Source organism: Thunnus albacares, chromosome 7 (genome assembly GCF_914725855.1).
Source record: "Thunnus albacares chromosome 7, fThuAlb1.1, whole genome shotgun sequence".
NCBI lineage: Eukaryota > Metazoa > Chordata > Actinopteri > Scombriformes > Scombridae > Thunnus > Thunnus albacares.
Genome location: NC_058112.1, coordinates 29,899,591 through 29,919,272, shown reverse-complemented (window position 1 = coordinate 29,919,272; position 19,682 = coordinate 29,899,591). Strand labels below are relative to the sequence as shown.

General features: G+C 38.8%; 2 protein-coding genes across 10 annotated transcripts in view; one reads left to right on the top strand and one right to left on the bottom strand.

Annotated features, from left to right (window-relative positions):
• The window catches only part of cftr (CF transmembrane conductance regulator), a 50,389-nt gene extending 44,824 nt beyond the window's left edge, over positions 1-5,565 (bottom strand). The window contains exons 1-2 of one of the 7 annotated variants that reach the window (XM_044356070.1): positions 5,186-5,565; positions 3,648-3,746 (exon numbers count right to left, since the gene is read on the bottom strand). In XM_044356070.1, the coding sequence (XP_044212005.1) occupies positions 3,648-3,661 (14 nt within the window). In that variant the 5' untranslated portion in view covers positions 3,662-3,746; positions 5,186-5,565. Of the gene's footprint in view, positions 1-884; positions 3,596-3,647; positions 3,747-4,241; positions 4,306-4,412; positions 4,501-5,185 lie in introns of those variants that run through there. The other 6 variants (XM_044356068.1, XM_044356066.1, XM_044356071.1 and 3 more) reach the window with 6 other exon arrangements.
• asz1 (ankyrin repeat, SAM and basic leucine zipper domain containing 1) overlaps positions 4,558-19,682 on the top strand; it is a 28,585-nt gene continuing 13,460 nt past the window's right edge. Inside the window, exons 1-7 of one of the 3 annotated variants that reach the window (XM_044356079.1) lie at positions 4,558-4,781; positions 6,966-7,071; positions 7,695-7,817; positions 13,757-13,868; positions 18,533-18,644; positions 18,804-18,938; positions 19,315-19,433. In XM_044356079.1, the coding sequence (XP_044212014.1) occupies positions 4,668-4,781; positions 6,966-7,071; positions 7,695-7,817; positions 13,757-13,868; positions 18,533-18,644; positions 18,804-18,938; positions 19,315-19,433 (821 nt within the window). In that variant the 5' untranslated portion in view covers positions 4,558-4,667. Of the gene's footprint in view, positions 4,782-6,011; positions 6,302-6,965; positions 7,072-7,694; positions 7,818-13,756; positions 13,869-18,532; positions 18,645-18,803; positions 18,939-19,314; positions 19,434-19,682 lie in introns of those variants that run through there. The other 2 variants (XM_044356080.1, XM_044356081.1) reach the window with 2 other exon arrangements.

The window sequence follows — 19,682 nt, the reverse complement described above, 5'->3', positions numbered from 1 at the left end:
AGTCAGACTAATGACAGATGAAAGGTCAGAGGTTTGTTGGTCCCCTGTGACTGAAACGTTTTATGAAAAGCTCTTCCAGTCAGGTGACAGAGTTTTCATCTCTGACTTTTTGGGTCTGCTTCTTTCTTTTGGACCTCTCAGTAGTGTGAGAGTAAAGGACATATCAGTGCAGCCATAAACACAACTAATTCTGTATTACAATTTTAGGAAGATGATATTCAAATGTCACAAAAATAACACAAGTATTGAACCATAGAAATTCTAATAAAACCACAGTGAATATTCTTAAAAAATATCATAACATCACGCTGAAGACGTTAATGAGCATCATAGTCTGTAATGCTTTTATTGTTAATAATGATATTTTACTTCATGTGAATGACTAATACCACGCACCACACATATTTAGGAATTAGCAAACCCTCAAGAGCGTCTACCCCCCAACCTGACAGCCTTTTCTAGAACATGCCTCATGAAACACACGTTTCGCGCAGTTTCACAGTCAGGTGCGCATTTTACGCACGGAATAAGCGGCAAAAACGCACTAGTGTAAGAAGAGTTAACAGGCTCAAAGGTATCAACATGCAACAGGACGATCAAAAGTGTCACTTTTCGAGTGAACTGCTGCCGTGTTTTCCTTTAGAAGAAAAGCAGGAGATAAACAGGCAACATGATGACGCTTTCTAACGATATTGCACAAACAATCTGTCTCACCTGTCAAGTTGCACATGTATTCAAAGTCTCTACAATTTACCTCCAAACACGCTTATCTCGAATAAACTCGATATTTACTCTTTCATAATGATGTGAATTAACACCTTGGCATCCAGAAACAACCTCAACTCCTTAGATATATATATAAAAAAGGACCAAACGTGTCTTACCAGAAGAAATATTTGGAGAGGAAGTTTGCATCTTCCACTGGTGACTTCTGCATCCTAAGAGCGCCGCCAGTTTGGTCTCTATGCACCTGAGTCGTTTCCGTGCGCGTCGCTTACATTTGCGTGTCCCCTGAGTGACTCCGTTCCCACAGACAGTGACCGGGGGGGTGGGGGGTGCTCGCCTGTTATATCCTCCACTTTGTGCCTCCGGTAAATATGATTGCCACTGTTCAATTTTATCTTCCTCCCCCTCCCCCAAAAAAAAACTGCTATCTCTATCCTCGGTGCGTCTCTCTCTTGGGTCTTCTTTACTGGTCCCACTCCCTCTCTTTTCTCTTTGCTCCTGCTGTCTTGCTCGCTCTCTCCCTCCCCTCTCAGTGTGACAGTGAGAGGACAGTCCATCCTTTATGGGCTCGCCAAACTTTGCGGAGACACGCGTCATTTCCACACCGACGAGCCTCAGGTTGCGTATTGTGGCAACAAGTTGAAAAGGCAGAAGCCAGCTGATCCGAACGGGGCCACTTCAGCAGAAAGATATTGATCCATATACACTACCAGGAAGGAGGTCAATATGGATTTATTTTAAATATTTCACTCAGAGGAACTCATTCTGTTTCTTTCATGATCTCTCTTGATTTCTGTTTGTTTAACTATTTTCAGTTAAAATGCATGCAAAGCACATTGAAACTGCCTCAATCTATGAATTATGCTAGATTGTGCAGCTGATTTTAAAGACAAACAAAAAATCTTCCAAACACATGACTTGCAAAACAACTTGGACTCAGATAATAAAAAAGATTTATTTGTAAAGATGACAAAACTCAAGCAAATGTTATCATGCATGGATAATTAGAGCAAAAACTTAGTGCAGTGTTCCACTTTAACTTTGCAGTATCACATCCACTTCTCTTAGCTATGTCTCTTTTTTAAAATGTGCAGATATCTTATCTTACTTCTCATGATTAAAAAATAAATAAATAACACGATGAACTCAACAGTTTCAACCCAGAGGCTGCTTCAAGTCAAACTCAACCTCTTCTGAATGCTGACGAGCTGTGGCTTTTTTTATTTATTTTTTTATTTCACTCCACTCAGCTGCCTCCCTATCATTCACAAAAAACAGCAGAAACAGTTCCGGGACATTTAAATGAACTTTTTTTTTTTTTTTTTTTTAATCAGTTTCAGGTTACGTACTGTTTCAGAAGAGGGAGGATCAAAACCCTCCAGACATTCCATAAGAGAACAGAGATAAACTTTTAAGATGTGGTAAGCTTTTAGCTTCCAACCCACAAAACTGACTTTTATCTCCACTGTCAGCACTTCACCTGCAGTTAGTTACTTTCAGACTGAGCAACAGGTTGGTCGGATCTGTTTGACAGTGAAGCAGCAGGACAGCCTCCTGGTGTAGTTACACAGTCGTGGGTTTGATTCCCTCCCCAGATATGTGCCAATGAAGATGATAAGAAAAATAAATGTACTGCTGACAGGTTATCTAATAATCCAATCATGTTTTTGTATGATGAATAGTTATGGTATCACACATTTTCACTACAGATTGAACTGAGCAGTTCAAATTAAAGGTAAATTATAATTACAGCAGTGTATAAAAGGCATCGGTGAAATTGAAACAAACCTAGAAACAAGTTTGTACAGTAGATATTAAAGACAACAGGAAGTGGTAATCATCAATGTAAAATAACACACTGATAACCTGGATCAGTGTCTGTAGGACTAATTTAAATCAACATATTCAATATGCAAGTCTAATTTGCTGTCAGATTGAAACAAGTAAACAGAAAGGTCCAGACTTGAAAGGAGAAGGGTGTGTGTGCGTGTTACCAAAGCAAAACACAAAATGTGCTTTAATAAAACTTAACAGTGTCTATAAAAGAAAATCAGATTTGAGACAAAGAGCCGAGCGGGGACAATTAATCCTTGTTCTAATACCGAGTGGGATATGTTCTCCCTGTCCCCCCGAAATCAAACAGCGGCCGGATCAGAGAATATTGTCTCCATTTCCCAGCTTCCTGTAAAGGTTATTTGGTATTTATTCTCTGTGTATGAGAGAGGGATAAAGCTGAGCCTGAGCTTTGTAAGAGAGTTAAAGGATGAGGAGAATTACATGAAGTCAGGCTGCTGGTTGCTTGCAGTTTTGCTGAAGTTGAGAGTCAGTGTCGCTGAGGGACAGAAAGGTTTTAAGGCTTGTGCAAAGGGAAGAGTGACCTCTGCAGGACGTTTACTGTCTTGTGCAACAACTAAACTGGTCAAAGGCCTCTCAAAAATATATGCACAAACCCAAACGGAAGTGTGACATAGAAGTTACACATAAACATTACAGTTATAGCCAATGACGGCTTATATCCAAAGCACCTTATAGAGACAAGTTTCAGTAATACTGAAACCTTCTGTCTTCAGGTTAAAGCCTTTTGATGCCTCTCATTTGTAATATTTAGTCAAGACTCATTGTATAGATAATAATAACTCTCCCTGATATACAAGTTCTTTCTATAAATCAGAGCAATAAGTGTAAATTTTGTGGCTATTAATGTCTGATATGCTGATTTGTATTGTTCACTTTATCTGGATTTGTGCCCCGTGCAGAGCTTATTTCACCCATTTCCTATATTGGAAATATATCTTGGAAATATAGGAAATACTATATTGTCACTCAATATAGACTTTATACTTTAGTAACATACTTGTGTTGTTTTTTATTTTATTTTAAAATATTTGAATATACACCAAAAAGAGCACCAACCCACTCACCTACCATGATCCATTCAGCCTCACAGTTAACTGCAGAAACCAGGGTGTGAATATTACATGAAGCTCCTCTGCTCTTCATCTTGCTGTACAGCCTGTGGACTAACAAGAAAAAAGCATTACAAAAGCTGAATGAATAATAACCAACAGAGCATTTACAGCTGATGTGTGAAAGCTTCTATACATTCCTCTAAGGCTACAACTAACAATTATTTTCATTATTGGTTCATCTGGCGATTATTTTTGCTCGATTAAGTGATTCATCTTTTTTGAATGTAAAATGTCACAAAATTAATTTTCCATCCTCAAATGTCTTGTCTGATCAACAGTCTAAAATCTACAGATACACAGTTTATTATCATAAATGACACAGAAAAGATCAAATCCTCTCATTTCAGAACCTGCAGCAAGCAAAATTTGTGGCATTTTTGCTTTAAAAAAAATTACATATTCACTTAATCATAATAGTTGTCGATTAATTGTTTCAGTCCTGCATTCCTTAGCTGCAGTGTAACAGGTTAACACCGTTAGCAGCTATCTAGCTTGTTTATAGTTGTATGCAGTGTGAGCATTCATTGCATTGGTGTGAATGCTTACATGATAACATTAGCATAGCTTGCTTTAACTAGTGGGAGATTGCATTAATAAAATGAATAGAAAACTAGTAGTGAGTAGGATTTAAATAAACAGCAAAAGCTATGATTCATGGACGGATATTAATGAGACCTTTTAGCTACAAACGTTACAACAGGGTAAAAATAAACTTACCAACAACGTGTCAACCTTCCACAACCTTCCATGTTTTTTGTTATTTTCACGCGTTTGCTCGATAACTGCAGGTGTGGTAGGCGTGTCTGGATGTCACACACACACCGCCCACCCTCCCCGGACCCCGGGCTGCAGTTTGGTGCTTACTTGAAGCACCTTTTGGTTGTTTTTTGCGGCGCCCCATCCCACCCGCGGCGGGCTGTCACAGGCTTGCTGAGCTGAAACATTTGGCTAACCTGGCTGCTGGATAGAAAGATGGGGAGCTTTATGGATTACGCCTTCCCAGCTGGGGATGAAAGCGACGCCAGCAACGACGAGTGGGACATCGGGTGTTCTTCGGATAGAAATGAGTCTTCTTCTTGCATCCAGGTTACTTTGGAAAATGTCTTCCATCATTTCTCAAACGGACGCTAACGTTTGCTAGCTATAATGAAATGATTGCGGCTTGGTAGTAACATAAGCTAATGTTAGCTTTATTTGCTTTTTTTACGTAGTAAGCTAACACTCCGCCTTATTGCTTGTTTTGCTGGAAAATGGGAACAGGAGTATGCCGTGCACTGGCACAAATTATTTGTTCAGTTTTACATACCTAATCATATTGGAGCAGAGGAAGGTAACTGACCGGGCATTTTGTTTTAATTGGCGGGCCCGGGAAATGTGAATGCTTCGCATTGGCGACACCATTTAATTTGCATAATATCATACATAAAGAACCTTACGAATACATACTGTGTTGAACACACGACAATTTAAGACTTTAGGAGGACACCTACAGTCATGTTTTGAACAGCTGCCGTCACCACGACAACCACGACACATTTCCTCGACAGTCACCAGATAACACGGTCAGTGGTTAACCCGAAACACCTGTTTCTAGTTTCTAGTTAGTGACCGTGTTGACTGGCACCTTTCAGTTGAATGTGTCGTGGTTGCTCGTAGTAACGGCAGCCGTTGAAAACACGAACAGAGCATGTAGGTGTCCTCCTAAAAGTCCTAAATTATTGTATGTTCAACACAGCATGTATTTGTCTGGTCCTTTTTGTATTACATTATGTAAACTAAATGATATTGCCAACAAGAAGCATTCACATGTCCTCACATATTTATTTTTTTTTTAAATTAATCGTTTTAAATGGCTTGAAACGCTGAATGTTGTTGCATTATCCACACTGATGGTCACAAGTTAAACAGACGGGTTGGCTCGTCAAACCCGGTGAATACTGGCTGTGTGACTACAGTTTACACACTATTTAGCAACAAACTATTTTTAATTTTTCTACTCAATGACAAAGCAGGGTAATTGGTTGAATATGGGCGACTTTCCGATTGAAGATAACGCTATAAAATCACAAGATAATCTATAGCTGCCATGCAAATTTATAGGCTACGTTTTGAAACGTTACGAGGTGAGTGTTTCTTTCTGAGCACAGTTTAACTTAATGGTCAATGGTTGCCGTAGGTAATAAACACACTGATTGATTAAAGTCAAATTGACAAGGTTTTTAGGAGCCAACTGCCGTCACCACGACAACCACTACACATTCCCCTGAAAGTCACCAGTTAACACAGTCACCGGTTAAACCGAAACATCGGCCGGCATGCTAACCTCAGCTAGCCGCTTTAACTTCCCGCTCAGCGTCACACGCTGACAAATACTTTGAATAGCAGTAACTGCCGCGAACTGAAGTCCAGAGGGTTAACAATGTTCTTAGAAACAGAAAGTGACGACAGAAAGATTAAAAAAAAGAGCTAAACTAAAAGTGTAAAGGCGGCAAATATTGCTGACAACAAAACAAACACCGCACTTCTGATTTCCGCTTAGGAGCAGCAGAGATACTAAACACGAGGTGATGTCTGACTCCGCTCTAAATCCAGACACAACAAACGAGGCAGGAGTTTTTTTTTCTCTCTGTGAATTTTATTTTATTTTTTATCCTGGCGTTGTGGGCCCTTTCACGTCGTTGGGCCCGGGGCTTGAGCCCTGGTAAGCCCGTGCATTAAAACAGGAAAATATTTAAAAGTAATGGTTCAGTTGAAGAGACAGCCTCTGGGAGATCTATGAAAACAAAAATAAAATATCAAACCTTTTAGAAAAACTTTTTGACCTGTCATTGATAAGTGTAATTGTCTGTAGCTGAATTGACATTCATGAATTTCTTCTTGTATTTTTCGCTGTTAGTAAAGGTACATGAATTTCCCTACTAATGGCAACAACTACAGACTGTAAATATAAGTATACACTGTATAATGTTAGTATGTTGTGTGGATGTATGAAAAATATGGGAATGTGTCGCATAACATTTTCTTATTCTGCTATGTAATCAAATGCTTCCCCTAAAATGCAGTTTCCTGTCAATGCTACTACAACTAGTGGCAAAAAATGGTTGGTTATCACTCCAAATTTCCACAAATATCCATTAGGGAGGAATTTTTCAACAATACATCAACATGTTTTTTCTCAACGTACTGGTGTTACAGTTCCTATATGAAGGATTTATTGTTGACTGGAATCTGTTTTAATGAATTCATTATGATTCTTCCCCATTGTCACAGAATGCGGACGCTGTTGTGCCACGTGCAGAAGAAGATAACGTGTCACTGTTGAAAAGAGCCATCGATAAAGGAGATATTGGGTCTGTTGAACATCTGTTGGATAATGGCAAGTACTCTCATCGTTACTTTATGACAGAGCAGCATTTCATTTTTTGACTGTGTGGGCTTGTATTCAAATATAATCAGTGTTTTTATTGCTTTAATGTATTCATCCAGAGCAACTTAAAAGCTGTTAGTTTATGTCTATGTTTTACTGTGACAATATATGTAAGAGATACAAAATATGTATACAGTATGTACTTAACATTCCTTTACTCGGTTTTTCTTATTTCAAAAAGTCTTTTTTTTTTTTCAGAAACAGATGTTGCAGAAAGTGTGTGTCTTATTATAATCAAGGCTTTGTCGCATAATCGGACCAACATGGTAGATAAGAAAAACTGAATGGTTGAAATAATAGAAGGCCAATTTTATTAGACACAGTCGGAATATGTCATGTAGTTGATCGTGGAGCCCTGTGTAAAACAGTTTTGCCAGAAAGGGTTTTCCAGATTTAAGGAGGATAGAAAAAATAAAAAAAATTGAGCGAGAAAGCTCAAAGAAACGAGGGCTTATTGTGTGTATGTACAGTATGTATATGTGTCTGTGCACTTGAGGGGATAACCCACAGATATTTTTTTTAATGTGATTATTTTATTTCCCTATTTAATCTGATCCTTTCGGTGTGGACAGGCATGGATGTGGAGACTAAGCTCGGCTTTGAATGGACTCCTCTTATGTGTGCTGTCAGTGTGGCTAATTATGACCTAGCCAAAGTGCTACTGGACAGAGGGGCCAGCGCCAACTTCAGCAAAGGTCAGACCCGTATTGATCCTATCACAATGTTTGAAGAGGGGTGATTTTGCTTAATTAGACCTCAGTCTCATCAGGTTCATGGATGTATAAAAAAAAAAAATCTCATCAAACAAGATTAAGAGTCTACAATCATGCTAGCGGCTCTGTCAGGCTGTACTTATGCACAGCGGTACAGAAAGCTAAATGCTAACACATCTTGGTTGAGTTTGTTAGCATGCTAACATTTGCTAATTAGCACTCAGTGACCAATGTAACATTTTTTCCCCACTGGTCCAGCAGCCAAAAAATGAAAATAACAATTTTTTTTCCCATTATTTTGGTGATTTATTCATTGCATACATAATACATAAAACAGTGAAGTTCTCTTTACATTTGGTTGTTTTCCTTTAGTTATGGATATGTAATGTTGATATATTACACAAATATGCAAAATATGAAACTAAGCACATATTGCATCAGTAAATGAATGGTGTATAAATGTATGTTTCTCCATACGTAGGGAGATAAGAGAGGAGAATTTATGATAATATTTCAGAGGATGGATGACCTTGATAATAAACTCTTGTGTCAAGAACTGAGAAAGTTATCAGATGCGAGCCGTGTTTTCATAAAACCCTTCTGTCCGCAATTAATTAATTTCAAAATTTCATGGCAATCCATTCAACAGCTTTCAGTCTATACCAAAGTGGTGGACTGATAGACCGACATGTCCCTAAAACCATGCACCTAAAAATTGAGAAATGAAAACCTTCTGCAGTTGTGATTTTAGACATGAAAAATGTGGGGCAGATTGGATGATGTAGGATGGATGTGGTTGAGTTACAAACAACTTCCTGTTTCATGGTGAGACATCAAAATTCGCCGCATTGCCACCTTTGTAGTTTTTCATTGTAAAGGTCTTTAGATGACATTGACCAAATTTGAAGTTGCTTGGGTCAAATCTCAAGGAGGAGTTTGTTAAAATACAACACCTGCAAATGGCAAAAGTTGCACAGTAAATCCAAAATGCCTGACTTCCTGTTGGACTTTGAGTATAGCTCCAAGAGGCTTTTTTGTGCATCTGGACATGATACATGTGCTTAGCAAATTTCATTCATCTACGTCAAATTTAAAGGTCGAGGCTTTTAATTTGAAATTTTCTAGGGGACACCCTTGAGCCATTTTGCCACACCCAAGCCCAAGACCCACATATAAGATATCAAGTTTCAACACTTCTGACACGTGTGCCGAGTTTCGTGGAACAGCTTCCTGTTTCATGGTGAACCATGTGTGTATCACCATGGCAACGGCATCAAGGTCTTACAGTTTACCTGACCAAAACTGACCAAACCTTACGTGGTTCTGGTTAAGATGCTAGAAGTTGTTTGTAAAATAACAGGGCCTATAACTTCCTGTTGCCAGTAGGTGGCGCTGTTACTGTGATTCAGTATTTGCCTGTGCATGCCTTCAGACTGGAACTCTTATCAAGCATGTGAAATTTGGGAGAGATATGACGATGTGGAGTTTGTTTTTTCATGGCAAAATGTTGAAATTTGCCACATCGCCATTCCAACGGTGTCCAGTGAAAACTCACAGGCTTCACAATATGGCATCATCAAGGTCTTAAAGCTTTTTCTGACCAAATTTGATGTGGATCTGTTCAACCTGCCTGGCAGAGCTCGTAAAAGTACAGCACCTTTAACTTTCTGTCGCCAGTAGGTGGTGCCATGACTATGACTCGGTGTTGACACCCAAAGCCAAAACCCATAAAATATTAAATTTTTCACCACTTCTGATGCATCTGCAAAGTTTCGTAAGTTTTTGAGCACATTTAACCCCTCAGAAATGGCGATTCTTTGGGGAGAATAATAGAGAAGAAGAAGAATTTCTTCAAATACAACAGGACCTTCACACCGTTCGGTGCTCGGACCTCAAAAATAGAGATAGACCAAAAGTCAGGATCTTTGCATTTTATAGTATAGATTCTACAGTACATAAAAATTGGCTACCTTATGTTCATTGTCTGTTTATTGTATTAGTAAAGATTTAAAAAAGGAATTAGAGATGTAAATTTATTGTATCTTTTAATTGTTGGTTTATATCATGATATACAATACAAGTACCGGCACCGCTGACCTTTCTGTGATACCTCCCTCGCCATTTTCCAGAAAAGAAAAAAAAAACTAGGGCAGATACTTTAATTAGGCAACACCATTACATCGCTGCCTTCCAGGCTTGGATATCAAACAGCCATATCTAATCCTTCTGACGGTCCCTGTTGTGTTGGTGTCCAGCTATCCTTCCCTGTGGCACCTTTTTTCAATTTCCTCACCTGCTACAGCCAAAAACCGGGGAACCAATTGGGCCGCTGCACCACTACGCTTCATCTGACATTACTTAATGGTGATGACGCCAAAGAGGAACTCTTGCAGAAACACACCACTGATCCTTTCAGTTGTTTTTAGTTCATGCACACTGCACCCTCATCTCAAAGCAAGAGAAATTGAAGGCATCTGTTGGATGGAGGTCAGTCTGGGTAAAATAAGCATGGGGGGAAGAACTCTTCCATGTTAAGAAGTCTTCAATAATATGTGCATAAAAGCATGAATCCTGTTGAAAAAAAAATGTAATTACAGTATTCCCCAGAAAGATGAAATGTGTTGTTGTTAGATAAGAGTTAGTGCAGTATTGACGTATTAACATCTAATCTGTAGATGGAAAACTTAAGGTTGACTGACAACTCCACTCAAGTAAAAGCAAGAATCAGTCGTTATTCAAGGTTTAAGATTAGTTAATTGTCATTTTTTTGCGTATTTGCATACACAAAAAAAACTAAATGCTGTTCCTCCCAGCTCACAGCAGTGCAACAACAACAGAAAGGATAAAGATATACTGTAAATCTAAAAAATTCTCTTTAAAATGATAAAAACATACAAATCCTGAGCAAAAATACTGAGCAGTTAGCAGCACAGTGCATTAAAGTGCATGTAGAGAGAAAAGTACATGTCTCAGTTCCATGTAGACAGCTCTCGCATGTCAACGTGCGACCAGCACTGATTGGGAGTTATATAATCCATTTGGCTGTCCAGAGAACATTATGTTTCATTTTTTTGGTCAAAATACGTTTGAGGCCTGTGCAGCAGACACAATAGGCAGCTTACTCAGTGATTTGCTGATATTGAGTACATGGGATAGAAATTTCACCATGACTACTAAGTTAAATTCCTAACTAAGGATTTCCTGTTCAGACCAAATCACAAAGCTGCTCAGAACAACTTTTAGTGAGGAGCTGAGAGAAGAGGGAAGGGTCGACTCCATTGCTATGGATGACATCGTGTTTCATGAACTTTATCACTATCTCTCCACAGTGACTGGTTGACAGGTGACTCGTCTGTGTCAGTGAGTGTTAAAGAAAATATTCATCAGGAAATGATTAGATAGATGTTGGTAGATGTTTTAATGCATTTTTTTTTTACCTTTTTTTGTTTTTAACTCAATGTGTGTCTGTTATGTCGGGTGTTTTGGCACTTACACCTTATGAGAAATGCCTTTTACTTCTAACAAGTGTATGAAATACATGAATGCTCAAATGACAAATAAAGCAAATCCTAATCTGAAGAAAATGAGGCCTGAAGAGTAATTTGATGAATAACTCTCACAGATGAAGGTTATATTCTAAATTCATCAATGCTCTGAACTGCATTTTTTACCAATGTCTAAGTAGTGGAGAGTTATGTTAACCATTATCTCTGGTGTTATTGTGTGGTTTTAATATTTTGGTACACTGATTGAATCCTTATTAACTCACCTGCCATCAAAATATACCTACAAAGTTCATGATAGTTGACTTTTTCCAATATCCTGATTCAAGGAGACACATCACATGCATCTTGTAAGTAGGTATTGGTGACATAGGAGTACTCTGGACTACTTCTAACTTCTCTTAAACTTAGGAGCTACTTTAAGCAATAAAAATGCTTTCTGAAATACTTTTCCCACATAAACTTAGGAGTATTTTTAGGAGTTTCTCTTAACTCAGCCAGTTAGGAGTTACTTTTAGCCTTAGGATGTTTTGTGAATACAGCCCCAGATCCCTAAAGTCTTTTTTGTACATTCTGTCAATGTTGCTGCTGCAGCTACAATAAATTATTTTAAGACCACTGCCTTCTTTATTTTCCTGGGGATCCACTAGAAACCCTCCTATGGCCCCTGGAAGTCCTTTAGACCCCAGTTTGGAACCACTGCACTAGTCATGCTGTTGATATCTGATGTCAATTAATTCTCAGTCCAGAATGTAGAGTTAAACTGTGTGTGTGTGTGTGTGTGTGTGTGTGACTGATTTCACATGGTCTCAGCGTCTGATGCTCGAGGCAGGTGAAGGAAACAATTAAACAGGAGGGTGACGTGTGGTCACGTCCTGATGGCGCTTGTCCAAGCAACAAGGCTGAGTGGAGGAATGCATGAGTGATTGATAACGGTCACCATGCTGCTGTCATTCCCTCTCACCGATTCTCAGGCCAAGATTTATTTACTCCAGCCCTCTGCAGACGCAAACCAGGCATTCTGGTTTACACCCACACAGACACAGAATATAAACACACACACACATTTGCACACAGATATAGAGACAGAAATGCACAGCCACAAAGACACAGGAACCCACATACAGATGTAGAGGCCCAGGTATTTGTGCACACACATACACAGGAAAACACACAAATACACATTTAGATGCACACTGTGACACACACACAGGTTGGGGACTCAGTCATTGCCGGAACAAAACAGGAATTGAGTGCATAGCCATGGCTCTCAGACTGGTCTTATCAGGATAAGATAAGGAGACAATTCCTCTGATGTCATTTGGTCCCATAAAGTCCCCCACACTTCCTGATGCCAGATGCTATCCATCTCCATCACTGGCTTCTTTATTACAGCATGATGTATGGCTTAATTGTGATTTAAAAAAAAAAAAAAAAAAGATACTCCTTTTTCCTCTAATTTCTTTTGCTAAATAACGTAATTATAATTACCAATCACAAACTTTTCATACCTTTCATCTGTTTCTATGATGCGTCTACAGAAACAAAACTCCATCACTCTCCAAAAACAAACATGACATTGAGTGAATAACAGAGGGAATACTTGTCCATTGAGACAAAATGGTTGGAGCAACAAGGACATACATTTGCTGACTGTTTCATGGTTGACCCAACTGCATCATTATATTTTTGTACATCTGCTATGCTAATGAGATTGGACAAAGCCAACAGGGGCTATATTCTAACCCTAACCCCAACAGGGGCTATATTCTTTACCCTAACCCTAACCCTGTTAGGGTTAGGGTTAGGGTAAACAGGGTTAGGGTTATGGTTAGAGTTAGTATGAATTCATACAAAGTGTTTGGGCACATTAGTTTGTTTAGAAACGGCAGTCTCTGGAGAGTAGTTCTGTGTAAGGCAGAGGCCCACTGTGCATGTGCAGGAACATAGTTCATATAGTAAACAATTGATATTTTTCCATTTCTTTTCAACATGTATAAAGTTTGCATCAGAAAATGAAGCACTCTGTATAGGGATGTCAACGGTTAACTGTTGATCACTTAACCGTCGAGAGTATTTTTGACTGGTTATGCATGTCGGTCAATAGGTTCATTTGCATTTGCAACGGATAGACAATTACACAACATCAGATCTTTTTGAATGGATAAAGTTGTGTCGGTAAACTAAGGAGGGATTTTCCCAAAGGCTCATAAGAAATCTACTATTTATTTTGTCTGCCAAATGAAATTGTACCATTGTAACTTACTCTGCATTGTGAATGGTAATTCTCTCAGATTGATCCCGGCTTTTATTTTATCAAATGCACGTTTCAATAAGTAGTGCTAAACTAAATGTTTTCTTTAATAAAATAGAATTTTAAAATTGTTCAAATCTACACTAAGGTATTTTCGTCCACAGATCATTGGACCGTGCTCATGGCCAGCTGCACGGCGTCTGCTGGTGAAGACAAAATCGCTCGCTGTGTGGAGCTTCTGCTTTCCAGAAACGCCGATCCAAACGTGGTGGACAGGTGAAGGGGGAGTATTTCAGGTCAAAATGTTTATGGGCTTTTCAATACAGTACGCACCGTCACATCCCCATTGATGTAAGCCAAATCAAAACACTTCTAGACTTGACTTGAACAGGGGAGTAAAAAACAGAGGTGCTAGATCGAATTTCCTTTGATGGTTCTTGTTTTGTTTAGCTGCCATGTGGTAGCATTATGCACCACAGCACTCCATACAGTGTGTGTGTGTGTGTATATTTGTGCGTTTTGTTTGGAATGTCCTGTTATGGCATGTGCATGTACAGACTGGTATCAGACAGACAGACAAACAAACATTGAGTGTAACGGGTGGGCGAGAGGATTTTAGGAGGTTTTTTACAAGCTTGGATGGAACCCAGCAAACATGCTTTTGGTCATTTGTAGGTCAGAAGTGTTCAAGGCATCTACTGTAGGTCAGAAGTGGGCTGGTTTTTGTTAAAGTGGGAGCATTTTTGAACATCCGGGTGACACATAAGCATGGTTTCAACTGAATTAACAAGAAAAACTCAAAGAAAAACAAAATACAATTATTTAAATCAAGATATCTACTGTAGATGTCATTCATTCAACCATCAAATCCATGCTGAACCACGAACAACCGGCTATTCATCAGAACTTTTCATCATTTACGGCTATGATTGTAAAAATATGCATTGTCTTTCCTCACTCCATGACAATTTTCTTGAAATTCATCTGATTTCCAAAAGCAGTTTTGGTGCATTTAGCTTTTAAGCCAAAAAAGATTTTTTTCTATCTTGCCTACAAATATGAGTGAAATGTACAGCAACAATGTCCAGCCATCACTCAATGGTGATAGGAAAATAGGAGAAATCTAGTGGTCTTGATTGTTTAGTTTTCCCTAAACCCCCCGCCACTCTATCTCTGCCAGCATGCCGTTACTTACTCGACACACACACACACACACACCACCTGAAACCCCCTGGTGACACACATGGACACGCTACAGCGTTAGGAAATTGATCGGTTCCTTCCCAGACAAAATATTTGAAAGAAGGTAACAAGACACAGAAGGATGGAGAAGGAGGGGGGGGGGGGGGGGGGAGGTGGTGAGGAGGAGGAGGAGGAGGAGGAGGAGGGGCCAACTGCCCCCAACATCCAGTGCGAAGAAGAATATGAGGTTCATGTGGGTGCAGCGGATAAAACCGCCTCCTCTTCCTCGTCGCCTCTTACGTCTGAATATCAAACCAATGATTAACACCAGCTGCGCGTCTCTCAGTTTTAGTGTAAACAAGCATTCTCTGTCATCTCTCAAAGTCCTGCGAGAGCATGATGTGGGGTCCATTGCCTCCATGTGTCCCATTTTTTTTTGATCTTCACCATACTGATCTGTGTTGATCGTAGGTGCGTTAAGGCTGGTGCGTGCTTTTCTACGTTGCGCATATGTGAATGTGCACACGGTTCATTCAGAGACATTTGTGTGGCTGTTTATTTTACATTTGTGCATTTTTTTTTGTTTCTATTTTTGTTTGTTTACTGCTCTAAACATTCCTCCTAACAGGAATTGGATCAACTAATCGGCTTACTTGATGCACAGGTTTCCCCAATGCATTGTTTGAGGTTTGGGGGTAGGGGGGGGTGCACGTCCACTCCTATGTAAGCCCCTATGATTACACATAACACCCTTCTCTCCTCCAGTCAGGCCTGCATAATTTCAGTTTAGACTTTGATATCCTTCTGCTTTGGACTCATAAAAGTTGGTCAAAAGGCCCCAAACATTTGGTAATGATTGTGTCAATACTCATCGTCTCCAACCAAAAAAAAAGTAATTGAAAGACTCAGGCCTTTAGGGACCCCATATCGATGCAGGTTCTGACTCGTTCTGACTGGAGACTTGAAAGCAAAAACCTTTCGAATCTCAAGTCTTGAAAGAGCCAAATCCTGAACACGTCAAAAATATAAAATAAATAACAGAGAAAGGTTTTGTGTTGCTGCACATCTGCCAACACTGAGTCATTTCAATTCTCAGGATTCAGACAATCGTAAAGACTTGCATCTTGACTCGCAATTCGGACTCGACTTAAAGTTCTAGTAGATTGTTTTGGCCGCAGCATGTGTAGAATAATCATTATTAGTATGATCAGGTAACAGTTGTATAGGTCATTTATTGATTGGACAGTGGCTGTTGTGCAAGTCGCACAAGATAAAAATGTGATTCTCACCGACATGAAACCAGCCAATAACATGTTGTCTGTGCGTACTTTTCCCATGATTACTATTTCAACTCAAAAGTTTGGACACTTGAATGAGAAAGTGCGTCCAGACTTTTGACTGGTATTGTAATCATTGTGAATTTTTTTTAGGATTCATTTTGTGGAAGTGATTAAGTGAGGTATTTGTAGAAGTCGTTCTTCATGCTGTCATGACAGTAGGAGCCATGTTTACTCTGAATTGTCTGTATATCGATCAGATGTCTGTTTGGGAACTGGCCAAAACTCACAGTCTGAAGGACACGCACGCATAAAATACACCGAAATAGACTGTGAGTGACCTCGTTACTTGTCTCCCAGCAAAACCATCCTTGGGAAAAAAAAAAAAAAACAACAGCACGGGACATGAAAGCTGAAATGATTGATGCTATCTATCCCGTCCTCTTGGGTTAAAGGGGAAGTGACTGGGTGTAGAGGAATGTAAATGCGTGATTGTCATACTCATCATAGTTATTCAGGGAACCGGCTCATTTATTTGAATTCACATGAAACATTAGCTTTTGGTTTCTTTTAGTTTATTCAAGTAAGATATAGCTGCCTGGATGATGTTCACAACCCACTGAGGTTCACACAGTTTCACACCTATTTAACAAATATCACCTCTGTCCCGGACACCTTTTAGTTAAACATAATATGTTGGTGCAAAAGTCAACACCTCTGTTGCAACACATTTGTACATCTCAATTCAGAGTGACAAAGCAAAAAAGGCACTACAGCTACATGGCATCTATGTTTAGGAGCTATGACAATATATTCTGATTTGTCAGTCACTGAGGTAGCTATTCCTGTAATGTCTCTGGTGGGATTTTGCATCAGTATAATTACCTAATTTGTTATATTATAGATTAAATTCCCCCGACATTCCCTTTTTGGTTTTCTTAAGTGCTTTCCAATTGAATTTCTAGGAAGCGTACTATATCATGATGTCAGTGTTGCAGTATAATATTACAAATACTCTGACTGAAGATTTTATATGTAAGATATGTTTTGGAGCATATTTCAACTAAAAATATAGAGGGGGAAAACTTGCATAGTTTATCTTAAAGGTTTATTTCTATAGCTATTTTCAAAATAAAAATAAAAGCGTTTACAACCAACTCTGAATGTAATTATGAAAAAGATCTTGATTTGTCTGCTTCTCATTCTCTTTTTTAATTTTGATTTTCAAATTAAAACCCTTGCTTAAGAATAACACTATATTATTGTGTTAAAGAAGCAGTCATTGATTATTTCACTATATATAGATTTGAATTATATTAACTTCATATACATCATTTAAAGGGTTTAAATCTTGAGAAATCTGCATTTTATTCTAAAATTTTAGGGAAGTCCTTTGTTTATACAAAATATGAATGTAAACAAAGATTTTACTGCAACAGAATCACAACTTAGATTTAGTGGCTTTCAAATGTTTGTCCATGTATTAAAAGCCAATGTGTTATAAGAGCTGTCAATCAATGTGAGAGTGGTAATGCATTCCCATCAGTGTTTTTTTTTTGTTGGGTTACCTATTTGTTTACATTTGGATTACGGACTGTGCCTTTAAATGCCTGCTGTGTGTCGCTCTCAAACAGATATGCACATCAGGTAAAGTGATGAATCGCTCCTGGACTTTCCCAACCCCCTCTGGATTGACGTATTTTTCTCACCCACTGTGTTTGAGTCAGAATTAATAAGATACAGAAGTACTGTAGCGCAAGTTATTTATATACAGCTCTTGTTCAAATAGAAGCAAACATGTAGTTGCAACAGAGGATTAGCAAGAAAGGTCAAAGTTGTTAAAACCGGGTCATTCATTTAACAATCGTTGGCTTTCGAAGGACACATTGAACAACTGTGTTTTGTTTGTGATCTGTTATCACTACAGTAGATAAGCCTACACTTTATTATTGTGCTCAAAGACTGAATGAGTGTTCAACAGTGGGAAGATTTTAAGTGAAGTATCCTTTTTAAAAGGGAAATCCATAGATTCATATATGTGAGTACATTAAGTTTCAGCCATAATGAAGTCTTGGCTGCAAGTCAGTTGGGACTCTTTCATGTGGATAGTAGAAACACAGTTTTAACAGTGAATGTGCTGAATCAGTGTACTTGTAAAGTCTATCATAAGGTGTTTGCTGCCCCCTGGTGGTTTTTCTGTACCTTCGTCACCACTCACAATCTCTTCATCGACCCCATCCACTGTCCTCACCTCTTAACTTTACAGTCGCCATGAAGACGTCCTCTTCTTTTTTTAACTCTGATTTCCTGTGGTCTACTTTCATCACTCCCCCCCAGTGTCTGTACTATTTCCACTTCTCATTCCTCTCCCTATTTTTCCTGCTCAATATCCTCTCCTGCATTCCTATAATTACTTCTCCTTTGTTTCTCTTTTCTGTCCTCATCTCCTGTTTGCTGTTCTTGTCTGTTGTCCCTTCTCAGGTCTCAAATGACCTGCTTGATGCTGGCAGCCAGGAACGGCTACAGTAAGGTCATCAACCTTCTGGCGTCTCACGGCACAGACGTCAACGTCCAAGATGGCAATGGATACACGGTGTGTCACAGTTTTTTTTTTTTTTTGTTTATAGCAGGTTCCTTCAGTGGGAATCTGCAGATAGTCCTGTAGCTGATATTTGTTGGGTATATTTCATTTAGATAACCTTTTATATGTTTTACTTTTTGTATAATAATCAGTATTAATATTTTCTGCCAGGCTTTGGCTATTGCAGTGCAGTATGGCAGAGAGGAGGCAGTGCTGAAGCTCCTCCAGCTGGGAGCAGACAAAACAATAAAGACGAAGGCTGGCAAGAGCCCAGCTGACCTGGCTTCGATATTCAAAATGACACAGGTACCTGAAGTAGTTTTTTATGCATTTAGATAACACATATCTGCAATTAGTATTAGTATTTTTACTGTGCTTTTGGTTATCTAGAGTAAAGGTTATTAAATATTTTTCAGAAATACAATAAAAAGACTAATTTTTTCAGTGTGGTTTTTACAGAAAATAAAAGAAATGAACAGCATTAAACACATCTTTTTAGAATATGTACTTAGTCTTATTTGAATTTTTAAAAAAGTAGTTTTTACCTTACATGAATCTTACAGCTTTGTGACATTAATTACCTACACCCTTGTGTTGTGCGGTTCAGGGAAAAAACATTTTACATAGTATTGAATAAAAACAGCTAAACCATGTCTTATCCTGACACTGGGTCTGTCTGTAGATATCCAGGATCCTGGCCTCTTCATCCCACGTCTCTAACGTCCAGGCTTTCAGCTCCATGGAGGAGACTCTTCCGAAGTTATTAAAGACTAACTCTGAACCTCCACCTTCCAAGGAAAGGTAAAACAGCCCCAGGGCTTGGGCAGGTTTGACAAAATCTATTCAGATCTAATCAGATTTTTTTGGGAACATGAGTTATGTGTTTGCACATGTAATGTGCTAGATAGAGTACTTCAATGGCAATCAGGGTTTTAGGGTTCTGATCAGATGAAGATCAGCTGAAGTGGGCAGGGGCATCTTCAACTTAACTTAAAATAATAAAAAATATGATGCTAAACAATTTATTGACAATCTACAAATTAGGATGGG